Below are 17,603 nucleotides of genomic sequence, written 5' to 3'. Positions count from 1 at the left end.
CGCCATCTCCCCTCATGTCCCCTCACTGTCCCCAACGCCATCTCCCTTTGTGTCCCCTTGCTGTCCCCAACACCATCTCCCTTTGTGTCCCCTCACTGTCCCCAACGCCATCTCCCTTTGTGTCCCCTCGCTGTCCCCAACACCATCTCCCTTTGTGTCCCCTCACTGTCCCCAACGCCATCTCCCTTTGTGTCCCCTCGCTGTCCCCAACGCCATCTCCCTTTGTGTCCCCTCACTGTCCCCAACGCCATCTCCCTTTGTGTCCCCTCGCTGTCCCCAACGCCATCTCCCCTCGTGTCCCCTCGCTGTCCCCAACGCCATCTCCCTTTGTGTCCCCTTGCTGTCCCCAACGCCATCTCCCTTTGTGTCCCCTCACTGTCCCCAACGCCATCTCCCCTCGTGTCCCCTCGCTGTCCCCAACGCCATCTCCCCTCGTGTCCCCTCACTGGATCATGGGGGACCCAGCGCCATCTCCCCTCCGTCCCCTCACTGTCCCCAGCGCTTTCTCCCCTCTCGCCCCTCACGGCCTCTCGAGCCACCCAGCGCCATTCCCCCCCCGGCTCCCGCCGCCTCCGTGGGGGCCCACAGGCGCCATTGGGGGCGGGAGGCGGCTCCCGGCGGGGCGGTCCCCGGTGCCGGTGCCGGGGGCGGGCAGCGCCGTTCCCGTCCCTCCCTCCTGACCTCAGTTCCTGGCGGAGCGCGGTGCCCGTCACGAGTGCGGCCCCGCTCCGCTCCCTCCTCCTCCTCCTCCCCGCGGGGCCCCGTTCGCCTCCGCGCCCGCCGCGGGGGGCCCCGGCGCGGCCATGGCGCGCTGAGAGGCGGCCGAGGCCGCCACCCCGCAGCCGGCGGGCCGGGCCGGGGCCGGGCCGGGGCAGCCGGCAGGACGGAGCCGGCCGGCGGGGGGCGGCGGGGCGGCGAGCGGGCCCGGCGGACGGGCCGGGGCTCGGCCTCCGCCGGGCGGGCGCGGCGGCGGGCGGCGGCGGCGGCAACGGCGGGCGGCGGCGCCATGGAGCCGGCGGAGGTGAAGGACCGCATCCTGGAGAACATCTCCCTCTCCGTCAAGAAGGTGGGCGGCGGGGGGCGGCCCTGGAGACACCCCGCTCCCGAAATCTGACAGGGGTGTGAGGCTGGGGACCCCCAGTGCTGTGACTGTGGGACTGGGGACAGGCCTGGGGACCCCCAGTGCTGTGACTGGGGCTGGGGACAGGCCTGGGGACCCCCAGTGCTGTGACTGTGGGGCTGGGGACAGGCCTGGGGACCCCCAGTGCTGTGACTGTGGGGCTGGGGACAGGCCTGGGGACCCCCAGTGCTGTGACTGTGGGGCTGGGGACGGGCCTAGGGACAGCCCTGGGGACCCCTCAGCCTTGGGGTGTCCCTGGGGACTGCCTCTGCCTCTGGCTGTGGGACGTTCCTGGGGACCTCCCAGACTCACACGAGCACCAGAAATGTGGGGGCTGAGGGACAGTCCCTGGGGACCCTCCACACCAATGTAGGCGGCTGGGGACACCTTGGAGACACTGGGGGACCCTTTGGGCCGGGGGTAATGGGGTCAAGGACACCCTAGAGGCAGGGGACGCCTTTAGGGGTTCCTCTGTGTGGGTTTGGGGATGTCCCTAGAGACTCCCTGCGCTGGGGATGTGAGGTTGGAGGCATCCTTTTTGCTGGTGCCGTGGGACACCCCAGAGGCACCCCTGGGTGTTTGGGGTCACCCCCTGGCTCACCCTGCCAAAGGGACCCTGCCAGGGTCACCCCCAGGAACCTCTGTCTCTGCCAGTCAGGATATACTGGGGTTACCCCCCTGGGGCTCCCCCTTTTCAAAGGGTTTCTTTCTCCTGTGGACAGGACTGGGGGATCCATTTTCCTGGAGCTGTATGGTGGGGGGCTCTGTGTGAATCCAGGTGAAACCTTTCCAGAGGTCCTCCCTCCAGGCAGGTGTACGCCATGGGTTGGCCTTGTCCTAAAAATGAGGCTCTGAAGACATGTCCCGTCACACCTCATCTCTCACCCTATCCTTCTGCTCCTTGCCCCTCGTTTCTCCTTGCCCCTCAGCATCTGCTGCCGCTGAGGGTGTTTTTTAAAGCCCATCCCTTTGGGGGGGAGCATCCGTGTGCTGGTACGAAGGGGACTGGACTGGAGTCTGGGGCGGTCACAGGAGTGAGTTGTAAAGACATGCTGGAAGTTTTGGGTTGGGCCACGTGTCCTGGTCCACATGTGAGCCCCAGCCATCTCTGAGGAAGAACTCAAGCTCTGTTTGAGCAGGTAAAGGGCGTCTTGTTTCAGTTTTCATCCCAAATTTTGGGGGAAAGGAGGCTTTCTGGACTCACGTTTTGGCAGTTGTTGGGTTTGTGCTGCCTTATGGAATAGGAGTTTTCCTGGTGTCTGCAGTGTGTCCTGACACAGATTCATCCATGAAAGCTTGTCTTATGAAGACCATCACGAGTTAACCCCTGGCAATATTAAGGAAGGGATGGCCTGACATCGCCTCTGGGATGTGGGATGGATGTGCAAACCTCTCCCAGCCTGTCTCTTTTCTTCCATGGATGACCTTGTCGCCTGGTCTCTCAGCTTTCTGTCCTCTAAAAATTAAAGATAACCTTTAATCTACCTGGAAATCAGTGGATGTTCTGTCTGCTCCAAGCCCTCTTACAATGCTCTGCAGCACTACTGCCTCAGTTTCCCCATGTGTATAAGGATATACTATACTACTTCCCACACAGGATTTGTTGGACATCATTCATTTGCATTCAGAAAATTCATGGAGTTTATTTTAATTATTATTGTACTTGAACAGGACTCATCAACTACAGCTCTGCCAACACACCTCTGCCTAGACCTGCCTCAGTCTCTGCCAACTCCTGTCTTAGTCCAATGGTGAAGAAGGATTTGGGTTTTTTTGTAATGCTGCCCCTTTTGCTTTCCTGTTCAGAGTGAGAAAACTCTGGGAAACGTAGGAATCTGCGTGAGACTTCAGGCTGACAGACTTTTATACCATCCCATCAAAACCTGACTCAACTGCATGGCGAAAGTCCAGTGCTGGCACACCTCTCCTTTTTACCCCTGGGATGCAGTTCTTCCTCAGGGATGTCGCTCCCCCTCAGCTATGGAGCTGCTAATTTTTCCCACTTCCCTGTCTAACTTCAACCCTCAAGTCCTTGATATTTTTCCTTTTCTCTGCATTAGTGGGAAGAGTGAGGTAGTAGGTTAGGGGAGCAGGTACACCCTTCCCACACCCTGACTGCGTGCTGGGAAATCCTGCTCTCTTTCATCCTCCTCTCCCTACCTCTGGACCCGTTTTGACTAACTCCTCGTGGCTGAGATTGTGTCATGGGGCAGGGAGGAGTTTTCCAACTATCTCGCCTCTGATTTCAAAAGCTTCCTAGCTGTGAAGGCTGCTTGCTGCTTACTTTTGCCATCATTGCAAGTCTGAGTTGTAGAGTGGAGGGTTTGGATCTGTTTGGGATGATGTGCACAACTCTCCACACCGCTTTTTGGCCAGATGAAGATAAATTGTCTTTTCTCAGCTTCAGCCTCAAAGAGGAGTTTGTGGACTCTTTGTCCAGTCAGTTATTATAGAAGGCAGCCAGGACTAAACCCCACTTCGAGACTGGGTAGACTGGGACAAGTCACCACTGAAGGCTGAGGTACCTGGTTATGATGTCAGGCTTTGAGTAGCAGCAGCAGAAAAAATACCTTATTTTCACCAGGTGACCCAGGGAAAACCATCCAGATGGTTGTCAGCTTCTTTCTGACTCGGATGGGGAAGGCAACGAGCCTCAGCACAGCCCTGAGCAGAGTTTGTGCCGCAGAAACCTGTGGCTGTGACTTTGCCTGGCTGTGATTTGAGTTTCTCCAGGATGCTTCTGAATTTCAGGAGTAGGAGGGATCAGAGCACAAGCAGCGGGTAAATACTCTATAAATCAACAGCAAAAAAGTGCTTCAATTCCAAGCGAATTGCTCAAGCCTTTGGGAAACGGGATTGTTTCTCTCTTATTTTCCTAGAAATGGGAAATGGAGCACAGCTAGAAAAGGTAGGGTTGCAAACTTGCTTGGAGAGGGTAATTACAAACCTGTGGGTTTCTCTGTGATACCCAAGTGCCAGGTCTGGACTGTTTGTCTGCTTCACCTGTATCTCAGACATCAGTGGTAGCTTTGCTGTTGACAGCAGAGGTGTGAGATTAGAGGTGTGAGGTCAGGCCTCGACTGCAAAGAGAGGCAAAATGTCTGAACTAGACAAAATTGGCCTTTCCAGCTGCAGAGATGTCAAGAGGCTTTTGCTCTTGGTGGCTTCAAGGGAGGTTGGGGAAGCTCAGCACTGGCAAGCTGGGTCCCCGCTTCAATTCCAACACACATCCAAGGGAACTCTGAGTGTGGTGTTGATTTTCCATCTCCTCCTTGTCCTCTCTGTCCTCCATGGGAGATGTAAATTAATTCAGAGCGTGCTGTTTCCTGCACACACGGACAGTGATGCCACAGAGCTCATTACTTCTGTCTCATGACCGTTTCTTTTCCCCTTTCTGATCTAGTGCACCCTCACCCTGCTTTTCGCCAAGAGGGCTGTCCTCCAGCACAGATTACTGTGCAAATTGCTGTATAACCCTTTTTTTTTTTTGTTTTAAGGAATAGGGCTTTATTGAGGGAGAAGGCTGGAGATGGGCATGTTATGGCTCAGCGAGCAGTCATGGCTTCCTGTGCATCCTCTCTCAGTGGGGTGCAGGCTGTTCACTCAGGTGCTTATTTTCCTCTAGCAGATGTTACTGTGAGTGGCAGCAGCAGGATGAGAGCTGGTGCCTCCCAGTTGAACTCTTGCCATGATAAGCATGCTGGAAATGCCAGCAGTGTCCTAGCCATCCGTGGCCAACCATCTCCTGGTAGCTAAGGGCTATCGCAGGTGACATCGTCCATGCTGAAGCTGGCAGCCTGGATGTTTTGTGTTCTCTTGTTGGATTTCCATGCCCTCCTGAACATTGAAGGGTGAGATTTATTGCTGTCCTGCTCGTGATTAGATGGTGAAAATGCAAAGTCTTTTAAACAGTGCTCGTTGTTGGCAATTCCGGGAACTAAATGAAAAATCAGAAAAGAGATCAGAATTCAAGATTTTGGGGCTCTTCTCTGTTTTTCAGGCTTTTCTGCTGGCTTTGAAGGACACACATTCCCATGAACTCCAGAGCAGCTGATTCTTGGTGCATGTCAATCAGGTTGAGCGGTGGTTTTTGTCGATGTTGCAGGAGTTCTTGCCAAAAGCCCTGGCTCTGCTCCGTTTGTGCATGACTTGGGGAAGGTTTCCACTTCCCCCACAGTGAATTCATGTGCCTTTTCTGCCTGTTTCCGGATCAGATTTTTAGCCCTATACCATTGAAATGCCTCTGCAGTCTCTCAGGCTCCCTGAGCTCTGCCTTGCAACATCTCTGCTTCTCCTGCACAGTGAGGGAGGGGAGATTTGAGGATGGCTTAGTGCCCCCATGTCCTGGAGAGGTGCAGGTAGTGCTGGAGTGGAGCATCCCTCCTCAAATCACGTAGGGAATGTGCTCATCTCTGGCTGGGTGGATTTATTTAGCCCAGCTGCCATGACACAAAGGCATCAATTCTGGGAGATGTGAAAATAGCCAAATCACAATTTGCCTTCTGCTTCCCGTTGAGGGGCACCTCGCTGGCTCTAAGACCACAGGGGTTTTTATCCCTGCCAGGGTATTTCCTCTCACTCGTGTTTGCTTCAGGCCACATCCCTTGTTGCTGTGGGAAGCCCGCAGCAGGGATCAATGTTGGTACATGCACGTCACTCCCCTTGGTGGTCCTGGCATGTCCCTTTGCTGGGTGTACCAGGTTTAGCAGACCTCCAGAAGCCTGTGGCTGAACCTAGCAGCAGTCTCATAGATCTTGTAAGTCAGCTCTGAAGACACAAGGGTTGCTCAGGTGCTTTTAAGAAGTCTGTGAGTACTTGCAACTCTGACACTGCCTATTGTGGAGGTCCTCTACGGGCTTTGCCACTGCCAAGCGAACAAAGCTGTTTGCTGTGGTTCTGCGGAGTGCAGCTGTGTATTTCTTGGGTTGCTTGAGTATTTCAAGCTTTATCTCTTTGGAAATTCCTACTGCCTCATCCTGGCACGGTTTTAGTGATAATACGAGGTTCGGCATCTGCAGTTGCAAGGGGATTGGATTCTGCAGGTACCTAAACTGATGTTTGTCTCTTTATATCCAGGGGAGGCATTTCTCAAAATCAGCTCTGGATCTGCTGGTGGACGAGGCTATGATAGCCTTTTGGGGAGAAAAAAAATCCCGTTTGTTCTCCTACCGCTAACAGAAAGCGTTTCGCTGGAAGAGCAGCCGGTTTAGGAGGCTGAATTTTGGCAGTGGGTTTTGTACGAGGAGCTGAAGCGATGCCTCTGAGCCTCTCTGCCTCTGATTGCACAATTTCAGTGGCTGTTGAGTGATTTCAGCTTTCCCCACTTCTGATATCCTGGTCCAAGAGGAGTAACCAAAATAACTGCAGGACTCGCTCGATGGGGAAGAGTCAAAGCAGCAAATGCCCGGTGTGAGAGTAAGCAGCAGCTATTTGGGAGAGCAGCACCGTTACCAAGACTTACAGGTCACAAGCACCCAGTGCTCACTTGTTTTTTGGTGTGTTTACCAACTGAACTCGTGTTTTTCTTCCTGTGAAGTCTGTTTTTTCTGTCATGCCGAGCGTGTGACCTTTCCGTCTGTCTCAGTGCAGAGATCCTGTTCCCCAGCAGCCAGCTCCATGCCTGTCCCTTGCTCCATGGGCTTTGCTCGCCGTGGCAGAGGAACAGGATGCTCCCTGCGACTTGCAAGGTGTCACCACTGGAAAAAGTCCTCTCCTTGGCTGAGCCACGCACGGGCCCAGCCAACTGCAAGGTCTGCTGCTTAGAAAGAATGAAGGAAAGCCCTGGAAAAGCCTCAGGGCTGTGAGGGCTGATGAGTGTACGTGTCCCAGGAGGTGACAGCCTTGCTGGCACTGGATTGTGAGGCGTTTGCAGCCACAGAGCATCTTTGCTGTGGGTTTCAGCTTGGCCTGTTTCAGGCTCCTGTCTTTGCATGTCACGAGCATGCTCTGTTTCTCTCCAGGCTGCCCCAGCGTCACTTGTGGTGCCTTCAACGTGCTGATGCTCTGAGCGTGCCCGTATATTCCATCGGGAAAGCCACAAGACCCAGGCGAGGCGTACCGAGTCCAGGATGAGAAGCTGGGCGCTGAGCCCGGTGCTGGTTTGGAAGCTTGTTGTAAGAAATGTTGAGTCAGGTCACATACACAACTTCCAAAACATCCTGCTGGAGTTGAAGTTTTAGGGCTTTGTGTTATATAAGTGGACAAGAGAGAATAACACCCCTCCCTTAAAATTCAGCCTGCTTTTATGGGTGGCATAGAAGGCTAGGAGTTTTCCAGGCAGAGTAGTTCAGCCATTTGCTATTTTTTATCCATTTGCCACTGAATGTCTGTACTCCCGTGAGCAGGTATGAGAGTGCTGGTTGCTTATTTATCTTCTTATGTATCTGTCCTGTCCCTTCCCATTGCCTCTTCCCTTGGGGTTGAGCTGCCATCACTTGTTTGGGACAAGGACAATCACCTGACACCTTTTTTTGGTGCTCCCTGGAGCTCCAGGCTTTCTCCTGAGAGTGCTCAGCTCCAGGTGCAGGCCCAGACTGAGTGCCAAGACCCAGAGCTGGCTTCTTAATCACCATTTTTTTAATCTCATTGCTAGACAGCTTTGCAACCTGCATTCACAGGAAACCATACAGGTTTGCTCTTGCTGTGTAAGGGTTATTCTGGCTGTGTAATCCAGCAGGTAACGTGCCACCATCCTTGTCCAATCCACCAGTGCAGCGTGGTGGGAAAGCAGATGCTGGGAGCAGGCTGGGGAAGGGGGTTGTGTCTAGCAAAGGGTTTGTGTCTTCAGCTGCCTGCCTGGATGGCTCACAAAATACTGCCCTCAAAGAAAACCTCCTTGATAGGTTGGAGAAAGTGTCTTTCCAGCCGCTGGGGAAGACAGTGAGAGGACAGGAACCAAGCCAGGAAAAGGCTGTGGCAGTTAGGTTCTGGCTGTCTGCTTGCTGCTTTGTGGTACTGGTTTTGTTTTGCATTCCTGGAGCAGGGGAAAAGCCCTCGCCAGCCCATGTGCTGTGAGTGGGAAAGTGGGTTTTGAAGCGCCTCTCACCTTTCCCATGCAGAAAGTGCGGCAGTTAGGGAGCTGGGGGAATGCAAGGAGTGTTTGCTTTTCTTTTGCTGTGTTTTTCCTGCCAGGGAAATACCAAGCACAACAAGGGAAATGAACTTGGTGTTGGAAAGCTGCTTGTGAAACATCTGTGGGCCAGATTTACAGTGGGGAGATGGAGACTCAGTTGGGTTGTGGCCAGCCGTGAACAGGTCAGGAGACTGTATTTCAATAAGGTTTTAGAAATACTGGAGAGATTTCAAAGGAGCACCACAAGAATGATTAGAGTTGGAGAATGGGCTTTACAGCCTCCCCGATCGTTTGTTGGCATCCCTTGCAACACAGGAGCTCTGCAAATGGGCCTGGAAGGCTTCACACTCATTGAGAACTGGTGCAATTAGTAAGTTATAAGGAGTATCCTTTCCTTTGCATGCCAGCATGGGGTGTGGTGTATCACTGAAAAAAAAAAAAAAAATTGTGATTAACACCTTCTCCTCCATGGGGATGAGGTGTGATTGTAAGGAGCACAAACCCCATGTTACCTTACCGTGCAAACCAGCTCCCTGTTCCCTTTGGACAAACGTCCTTGTGCTCAACTTTGTTCTCAAGGGTGTTTAACTCGCCAGCCTCGAACGTTTTGGCTTTCATAACCAGTTCACCGAAGCAGGTTTTGTCCTGTGCTGTCGCAACACTGGTGCTCAGACCCAGTTGGGGCTGCAGAGTGGTCTCGGTGAATGGCGGGGATGCCTTCTGCATGCCAACGGCGCTTATTTTGGCCACAGGAATGTCTATAAATAACCCTGAGTCAGGGCTCAAGGCGTTCACCGTGCCCCACATGAGTCCTCTGTCCAAGCCAGCCTTCAACACTTCCTTCTGGTTTTGGAGCGCAGAGGAGACGAGGGGAAGAGCATCTCTCTGGAAAACCCACACATAACCAGCATCACATTTGGTTAATGCTTTTTAACCTTTTTCTTGCCTCCTTTTCCCCAGCCCCAGCCCAGCTCGCTGCCCTGGTATGTCAGGGAGCTGCTTTGTGGATGCTTCATCAAGTTTGGTCAACCACCTCCCAGACAGGTCCGCCTGCCACGCCGTGATTAGGGAGAGGTTGGTTTCAAATTATTCGTTAGTGTTTTATAGCGATTTACAGGAGAGGAGTAAACACTCCATACAAATGACAATTTTTCAGGGCAGTGTCACATCATTTCTGCCTGTGCTGCACGATTAGGGCCAGGTGCTGGGATCATCCATGGTCTGTGCCTCTGTCCTGGGATGCTTGTGGTCATAATTCCTACAGATTTTCAGCTAGGTGGATCTTGGAGCAGGCCAGTGGGCCATGGGGAAATGATGCAACATTGTACCTTTCCTCCATGTGTGTCTTCACTCCTCTTCCCAAGCTGAAAACACCTCCTCATCAGCTTTTGCAAGTCTCACCTTTCCCCACCCTCCCTGTAGGAGTGACTCCACCCAGGAGATCCCAAGGCTTGTTCTGGCTTGTTTCCTCCCTGGACACGTGTGGGGATTCGCCTGGCTGATCCCTTTTTGGGGCTAGTTGTGCTCCAGCGAGCTGTGCACGTCTTTTCCTTGGGGCTGTAAGCCGTTGGTCGTGTTGGAAACGGCACCACCCCTCGATGCAGCACCATACAGGGAACATGGTGGCACATCTTTGTCCCTGCGGGTAGGAGTGAGCCCTTGGCGTGCTTCCCTGTGACCAACAGCTCCTAAACTGCCGTGACTCAGAGCGCCCGAATCCAAACCCAAAACTGCTGAGTGTGTGCTTCCCGCTCGCAGGGTCCCACGTGCACGGGGCTGGTGTGGCCTCATGACTCTGAGCAAAGCTCGGTCACGCCAGCTCGTCCTCTGGCTGCTGATGTTGCAGAGGGGCAGACTTGAGCCTTTTGGGGTAGGTTTTCTCTGGATATCGCTGTGGGGCTGCGTTTTCCAGCAGCCTCCCCAGGAAGGGGGTGCAGTGCAGGGCAGGAGGTTGCGTGCTTCTTGCAGAGCAGCTCAGAGTAACACCAAGCCTTATAAATAATGCAGAACGAGCCCTTCAAAACCTAGATCCCTTCACAGGGGGAAGATTTGGCTTTTCTAAGGAAGAAAAATCCATTTTTCAGTAATTCCCTGGTGCTTCTCAATGTTTGGAGACGTTGAGATGAGACAACCGCCATTTGCTAACGGTTTGCATCCTCTGGTGATGGGAGCAGGTTGGTCCGTGTGGCAACAGAGAGGGCTGGGAGCTGTAAACTGGTTGCAGAAAGGACTGTAACAAAGATCTGAAGTTATTTTTGGAGAAGGAAGGAAAGAAAAAAAGAGGAAATGTTTTTATTTGCTCATCTCTTGCTGCTCAGGCTTGGAGTCTGTCTGTCGTGAGGAATCCCTCCAGTTGGTGACACAGACAGGCTCCAGGTTCCCTCCACAGGACCTCCCTGAGCTGTGTGTGCAGAGCTGGCTGAGTGGCTCCTCGTTTTCAGTGGTACACTAATGTAGGGCCTGGTTATTTTTGTTTTCCCCCAGCTGTCTCCCACAGCTGCATTTCCTCAAGCCAGCACAGAGCCTGCAGAAACACCCAGGACAGGAACCTCATCTGAGGGTACCCCGGCTCTCTGCAGAGGCAGCAGCCTCGTTGGGACAAGCCAGGAATTTCTGCCTTCAAATCCGGGATCATGACCCATATGGCGGGGACTTTGCTTCCTGCCTCGGTTTCCCTGAAAACTGAATGTTTTAGTGAGCTCCAGACAGCTCTTGGACAACATCCCCCATGGCTCCATCTATTTATTCTCAGAGGGATGTGACTAAATTAAGACTTTGTTTCTTCCTCTAGTGTCCTTGCTGCAGGAGGGAGCTTAAAGCACTGGCTGCAGGTAGCTCCTGAAATAGTTCCTGAATAGAGGGATTTTAGGGCATTCTTCTCCCTGCTTGGGTCTGAGCTGCCTACTAATAGTGTAAATCTTCTGGGAGAGCCTTCTCCCCAAAAATGGGTAAGAGCTGCTGAGCTGAAATGCTTTGAGTCTCACCTGGGTGTTGTGGAAAAGTCTATACATCACCAGAGCACCCACGGGTGGCTCTGCAAACAAAACATTATTGCATATTTCCTTACGCAGGGGATTTACCTTCTGGACTTGACGGGACAGGGACAGGCTGAACTGCGCTGTGTGATCAGATGAGGGAATTTGGCCACAGTTCTTTGGGCTCAGCAGTTCCTTCCCACGTAAAGGCTGGGACTAGCTCTGTGCAGGAACACGCCTGGTTCTCCTGTCTTACCTAAGAGCTCCAGAAAGAGTCACGGTCTTCAAGCCAGGAGGGTGTTGGAGCTAGATTTGTGCATATTTTTAAGAGGGTTGTTGGGAACAGTTCCCCAGGGGCTGTGAGGTGTTCTCTGTCCCCCTTGATAACTTTTACATCGAGACTGGATGATTTTCTAAAGGAGCTTCTCTGCCTCTAATTCAGGAGGAGAAACCAGTTTCTAGGGACAGGTCAGACTCGACAAGCCCAATACTGTCAAGTTTTTATTTTTCAAATCTGCTGTCTAGCTGGTGATGTTTGGCAAAGACATATTGGGTCACTAAGATAATATACAGATGGGTGATGCGTCTCGTGGCTCAGCTGAACCGTGCTCACTTGTCACCAGCCAGAGCAAATAAACATGGCATATACAGCTGAGATTACATCCCGGGTGTGTAATCTCCCTGCCTGAATGCCAAGTATGTGTGTGACGGGGACCTAAATAGACCTGTAATCTCTAGGGACAGGAGGAGGCCGGTGGCTCAGCTGGGAAGGGATATAGGATTTGGGTGTAAGGGGATTTCTAGGATTTCTGGCGTGTGGTTTTGCAGAAGCAGAAGAGCAATTTACACTGTGTGGGGCCTCCGGGGCTGCTGTCAGCAGAGCACGGGGCCAGCACTGACCACAGAGTTAACTTTGCAGTTGTGAATGGGTTAACTGAGGGTGAATCAAGCTGTCCTGATTTTTGAGAAAGCAGCAGCTATGTGCTGCTACGTGGTGTGTGGTAGCGATGTCGCCTCACCCCAGGAGAGGTAAAGGATTCGGGATTAACTGAACTGCCGTTGCCCCGTATGCACATGCCTCTGTCCTCTGCACCCTCCGAGTGCTGCTGTGCAGCCAGGCAATCTGTACCAGCCTGTGTTTGAAAGTTTGGGGCAGCTCTTGGCTGCCTGGCATCAATGCCCAGCATTGGGGCAGTTACTCGAGATGCCTGTTACAAGAAAAACTTCTGTCTCTTCCTGGGATGCTGAAACTGCACTGAGGTTTCGCATGGATTTAGCACAGAGCATGTGTGCTACAAGACTGAGGCTCTGAAAAGTGCACGGATCTTTGTGGGTGAGGTTCTTCCCTGTGAGTTACTGCCTTCAGGGTACTCTTAAAACCAATTGTTACACCCTGTAAGTAACCTGCATCAAAGTTTAACAAGCTGAGACATTTAAAAAAAGCTATTTAATGCTGGCTGTGAGTGTCGGCATCTCCGCAATGGGCTGTCGAAGGGTGTTTCAGCTCTCCCATCTCTTCCTTTTGCAGCTGCAGAGCTACTTTGCTGCCTGTGAAGACGAGACACCAGCCATCAGAAACCACGACAAGGTTCTGCAGCGGCTCTGTGAACACCTGGACCATGCTCTGCTCTATGGGTAAGTGTGGACCTGCCCTTTTCACTGTGCTCTGCCTAGCGTGCAGCCTCAGCCCGGAGAAGCCATCTAGGTGTTAATTGGGATGGAGATAACAAAGCCCTTGTTTAGCCTTTTTCTGGCCTTCTTTCTCCTCCCAGCCTGCAAGATCTTTCCTCGGGCTACTGGGTGCTGGTCGTTCACTTCACCCGCCGGGAAGCCATCAAACAGATAGAAGTGCTTCAACATGTGGCCACCAACTTGGGACGCAGTAAGTATTTGCAGATGCTGCCCTGGCTCTGTGAGCAAACCTCGGTTCAGGGATATCTGGCAGGAGACCCAGGCGAGTTATGTTGGCCACTTGATGCCAGCTGGGGCTGCAGGCAGGCTGAGGGAGCCAGTGGGCAGCTCCCCACTAAGTCTGGCTCACCTTGGCTGAGGAGGTGAGAGTCCTGGCATGCTGGCTCTAGAAATAATTTTACCATGCCTCAGGACTGGGTGTTGCTGGGTCAGAGATCACAGAATCATTCAGGTTGGAAAAGACCCTTGGGGTCATCGAGTCCAACCCTCAGCCCGACATGACAAAGTTCTCCTCTACCCCACATCCCCCCACAGCTCATCCAAACGGCCCTTAAACACACCCAGGGATGGGGACTCCCCCCTCCCTGGGCAGCCTATTCCACTCTCTGACCACTCCTTCTGGGTAAAGTTTTTTCCTCATGTCCAGTCTGAGCCTCCCCTGTCACAGTTTCCAGCCGTTCCCTCTTGTTCTGTCACTAATTCCCTGTGGGCAGAGCCCAGCCCCAGCCTCTCTGCAATGTCCTGTCAGGAGCTGCAGAGAGGGATGAGGGCTCCCCTCAGCCTCCTCCTCCTCACACTGAACACTCCCAGCTCCTTCACTGGCTCCTCACAGGATTGATTCTCCAGGCCCTTCCCCAGCCTCGTTGCCCTCCTCTGCCCTCGCTCCAGCCCCTCGAGATCTCTCTGGGATTGAGGTGCCCAAACCTGGACACAACCCTCCAGGTGTGGCCTCCCCAGTGCAGAGCACAGGGGGACTGTCACCTCCCTGCTTCTGCTGGTCACACTATTGCTGATACAAGCCAGGATGCTGTTGGCTTTCTTGGTCACCCGGGCACACTGCTGGCTCATGTTCAGCTGCTTGTCAATGAGACCCCCCTGATCCTTCTCCTCCAGACAGCTCCAGCCACCCCTCCCTGAGCCTGTAGCCATGCAGGGGGTGGTTGTGGCCCAAGGGCAGGACCTGGCACTTGCCCTTGTTGAAGCTCATCCCGTTGACGTTGGCCACCGATCCAATCTATCCCAGTCTCTCTGTAGAGCCTCCCTGACCTCATGCAGATCGACACTGCCGCTTCACTTGGTGCCATCTGCAAACTCACTGGTGACACACTCTGTGTCCTTACCCAGATCATCAGTAGAGATGTTGAACAGAAACGGTCCCAACACCAAGCCCTGAGGACACCACTTGTGACCGGCCGCCAGCTGGATTTAGCTCCACTGACCACCACTCTCTGGGACCCTCCAGCCAGCCAGAGCTTGACCCAGCACACTACAAACGTGGCCTTGCTCCTGCTGCCGTGAAACCAAAGCGATCTGCTGGGCTGTGCTCTTGGGAAGGGTTTCTGGCAAATGGGAGGCGTCACCTCTTGCCCCAGAAGGTCTCTCTGGAGCTGTCATTTGCCCGATGCTGCTTCTCCCCTGCTATGAATTGTCTGTAGTGGATGTTTGGGACCATTGAGGCCACTTTTGATGCAGGATGGTGTGCAGACACCTCCTCTCTGCCTGATTATCTCAACACCCTTCATCTCCCAAGCCATGTACCGGTGAGAGCAGAGCCGAGCACAGACTCCACCGTCACCTCTCTCTGCACCAGAATTTGTGTAATTTCTCAAATTGCACCCCCACTGATTTAGAGCGATTCTCCCTCTGTCTCTCCTGTCTCCTGATCCCTGCTGGAAATGCCAGCAGGGCTCCCATCTTGCTGGAGAGACATAGTTGTGTGTCTGCTTCTCAACCAGCTACCACGCAGTCTCTTATTCCCGTTCCCCCTCCAAATCATGAATCTGCCCCTTCATTTCCTGCTGACATTTCTCCCCACAGATTTTCCCAACGGTCAGCTGCTCCCCTGAAATGACATGAATGTACAATCTGACGTGTTTTAACTGATTTTTGATTATTTCCAGCCTTGCTTCACTTCTCAGGCACTTTCCCACATATAAATCTCTCTGTTGCTTTGTTTTCAGGCCGGGCATGGCTGTACCTAGCCCTCAATGAAAACTCCTTGGAGAGCTATTTGAGGCTGTTTCAGGAGAACCTCAGCCTGTTGCACAAGTACTATGTCAAGTGAGTATCCTGGCTCCTTCTCATCTGGGCACTGGTTGGCATCCCTTCTTGTCAGAAGCCATCCCTAATTTGCCTGTGGGAAACAAGCAGTTGACCAGGGTCTGATTTTTTTCCTTGTGGGTTTTGCAGAGCTTTTTCAGGATTAATTTAAAGGTCTCAGATGTGGACTCACTGTCCTATATAAGAGGGTCTGCAAGCACGTCTCCTAGTTACTGCTTTTACTCCCAGTCCCAGACGTGCCCTTTATATTCTTCTATGTTTTCCAAGAAGCTGCTGAGCTCTTGTCCAGGGTCCCAGCTCGGGTGGATGCCTGGAAATCTGGCTGTAGCTCGGTTCAGGGACAGCACATAGTGGATTCCTGACTGCTCTGAGCCACACATGTCTGCCCTTAAGCTCTGCCATCACTCTTAGGAGGCAAACAGCAGGCTCACAGCTCTGGGGCTGTTTGTACGGCAGCTCAGAGACACGCCACCAAGAACACAGAAGGGCAGTTGTAGCTGTTTCTTCTCTCTCCCACATCTCTAAAGCTCTTTTGTTTTATCCATGCTGCAGGAACGCCCTGGTTTGCAGTCACGATCATCTGACCTTGTTCTTAACACTGGTGTCCGGGCTGGAGTTCATCCGCTTTGACTTGGATCTGGTGAGTGGTTTATGTTTGTCTTGGCTCTGGGGGAGCAGGTATGTGGAGCAGGGGGAGTCCCGGGTGTCCCCCTGTGCTCTGCACTGGTGAGGCCACACCTGGAGGGTTGTGTCCAGGTTTGGGCACCTCAATCCCAGAGAGATCTCGAGGGGCTGGAGCGAGGGCAGAGGAGGGCAACGAGGCTGGGGAAGGGCTGGAGAATCAATCCTGTGAGGAGCCAGTGAAGGAGCTGGGAGTGTTCAGTGTGAGGAGGAGGAGGCTGAGGGGAGCCCTCATCCCTCTCTGCAGCTCCTGACAGGACATTGCAGAGAGGCTGGGGCTGGGCTCTGCCCACAGGGAATTAGTGACAGAACAAGAGGGAACGGCTTGAAACTGTGACAGGGGAGGGTCAGACTGGACATGAGGAAAAAGCTTTTCCCAGAAGGAGTGGTCAGAGAGTGGAATAGGCTGCCCAGGGAGGGGGGAGTCCCCATCCCTGGGTGTGTTTAAGGGCCGTTTGGATGAGCTGTGGGGGGATGTGGGGTAGGGGAGAACTTCATAGAGTCGGGCTGAGGGTTGGACTCGATGATCCCGAGGGTCTTTTCCAACCTGAATGATTCTGTGATTCTTGTTGGTCTTCAGCTGAAAATGTGAAGCTGCCATTTTTAGGAAAGGCTTTAAGCTGGGTCTTTGGCGATCCAGCAGCAGGTTTTATTCCTATTGCTCAGTCATTCCTCTGCACGGGTCAGAAGAGGAGCAAGGCAGGTGTGGGGAAGCCAGCTGTGGGGCAGATTGATGGGGATAAAGGAGTTGAAATGCTGGCGTCTCTCCAGGCAAACACAAAGCTGCTGGCTAACCCCGGTGTCGCAGCGGAGCCGCCGGGTTTCCTCTGAAAGGCAGCAGGAGTGGACAGTCAGAGGACGTTCAAGGATGGTTACGGCTGCACTAATAGCTGTGTACAGTGACTCAGAGCCTGACTCACCCCACGCTCTCTTCTCTGCAGGATGCTCCTTACCTGGATCTGGCCCCATACATGCCAGATTACTACAAACCTCAGTACCTGCTGGACTTTGAGGACCGTCTGCCCAGCTCCGTCCACGGCTCGGACAGCCTGTCCCTCAACTCCTTCAACTCGGTCACCTCCACCAACCTGGAGTGGGATGACAGCGCCATCGCTCCATCCAGTGAAGGTCAGTGGTTTTTTTTTGGAAACAGATGTGGTAGTAAATCATGGGCTGAAAGAAGCCAAAGTGAGAGACCCAGCTGTGAGTCTCTCCCATCTTGCCCTGGGAGGTGCTGGGATTTAAGCTCTGGACAGCCCCTTTGCCTTGGACCAGGAGAGAAGGACTTGCTCTGCTGGTCACCTCAGGCTGTGTTGCCATCCTGGGGTGTGTGTTTTTGCAAGAACTTGAGAAATGTCCACAGGGAGTGACAGCTGTGCCAGTATCTGAACATGGTGTCTCGTTCAGAGCAGGTATGCAGGGCTGCAGAGGACCCTTTTTAACTGCTGGGTTTGCAATCCAGACACTCCCAAGTATGCTGGAGGTGGTGGGGAATAGTTTCCACAGTCTTTTCTCCATGTCCGCAGTCTGAGGGAAAGGCAGCCAGTGGTCTCAGAGGTGCTGGTTTTCCCTCTATGCATCTTAACTTGAGCAGCCTGATGAGTTGTCACATTTACCCTTATCCCTGTCACGGACAGCTGGATGTTGTTCCTGATGAACTGAGAAGACACGTACCTTGTGCCTGCCCCCTTATCCTGCTTCAGGCTGAAGCAGGGAGCTCTTATCCTCACGCAGCATGTTCACCTGAAGGAGCAGATCTGCTGCTGCTGTTCTTAATCCAAAA

General features: G+C 53.3%; 1 protein-coding gene across 4 annotated transcripts in view; it reads left to right on the top strand.

Moving 5' to 3' along the window:
* Positions 1-931: 931 nt before the first annotated feature.
* PLEKHM2 (pleckstrin homology and RUN domain containing M2) overlaps positions 932-17,603 on the top strand; it is a 29,615-nt gene continuing 12,943 nt past the window's right edge. For 3 of the 4 annotated variants that reach the window (XM_074924927.1, XM_074924926.1, XM_074924929.1), the window contains exons 1-6: positions 932-1,066; positions 12,696-12,802; positions 12,940-13,049; positions 15,040-15,139; positions 15,692-15,779; positions 16,762-16,948. In XM_074924927.1, coding sequence (XP_074781028.1) covers positions 1,007-1,066; positions 12,696-12,802; positions 12,940-13,049; positions 15,040-15,139; positions 15,692-15,779; positions 16,762-16,948 — 652 coding nt within the window. In that variant the 5' untranslated portion in view covers positions 932-1,006. Of the gene's footprint in view, positions 1,067-12,695; positions 12,803-12,939; positions 13,050-14,253; positions 14,620-15,039; positions 15,140-15,691; positions 15,780-16,761; positions 16,949-17,603 lie in introns of those variants that run through there. The other variant, XM_074924928.1, reaches the window with a different exon arrangement.

Source organism: Athene noctua, chromosome 22 (assembly GCF_965140245.1).
Source record: "Athene noctua chromosome 22, bAthNoc1.hap1.1, whole genome shotgun sequence".
Classification (NCBI taxonomy): domain Eukaryota; kingdom Metazoa; phylum Chordata; class Aves; order Strigiformes; family Strigidae; genus Athene; species Athene noctua.
Note: the sequence above shows the minus strand (reverse complement) of the source record. Positions and strands in the feature narration are given on the sequence as shown.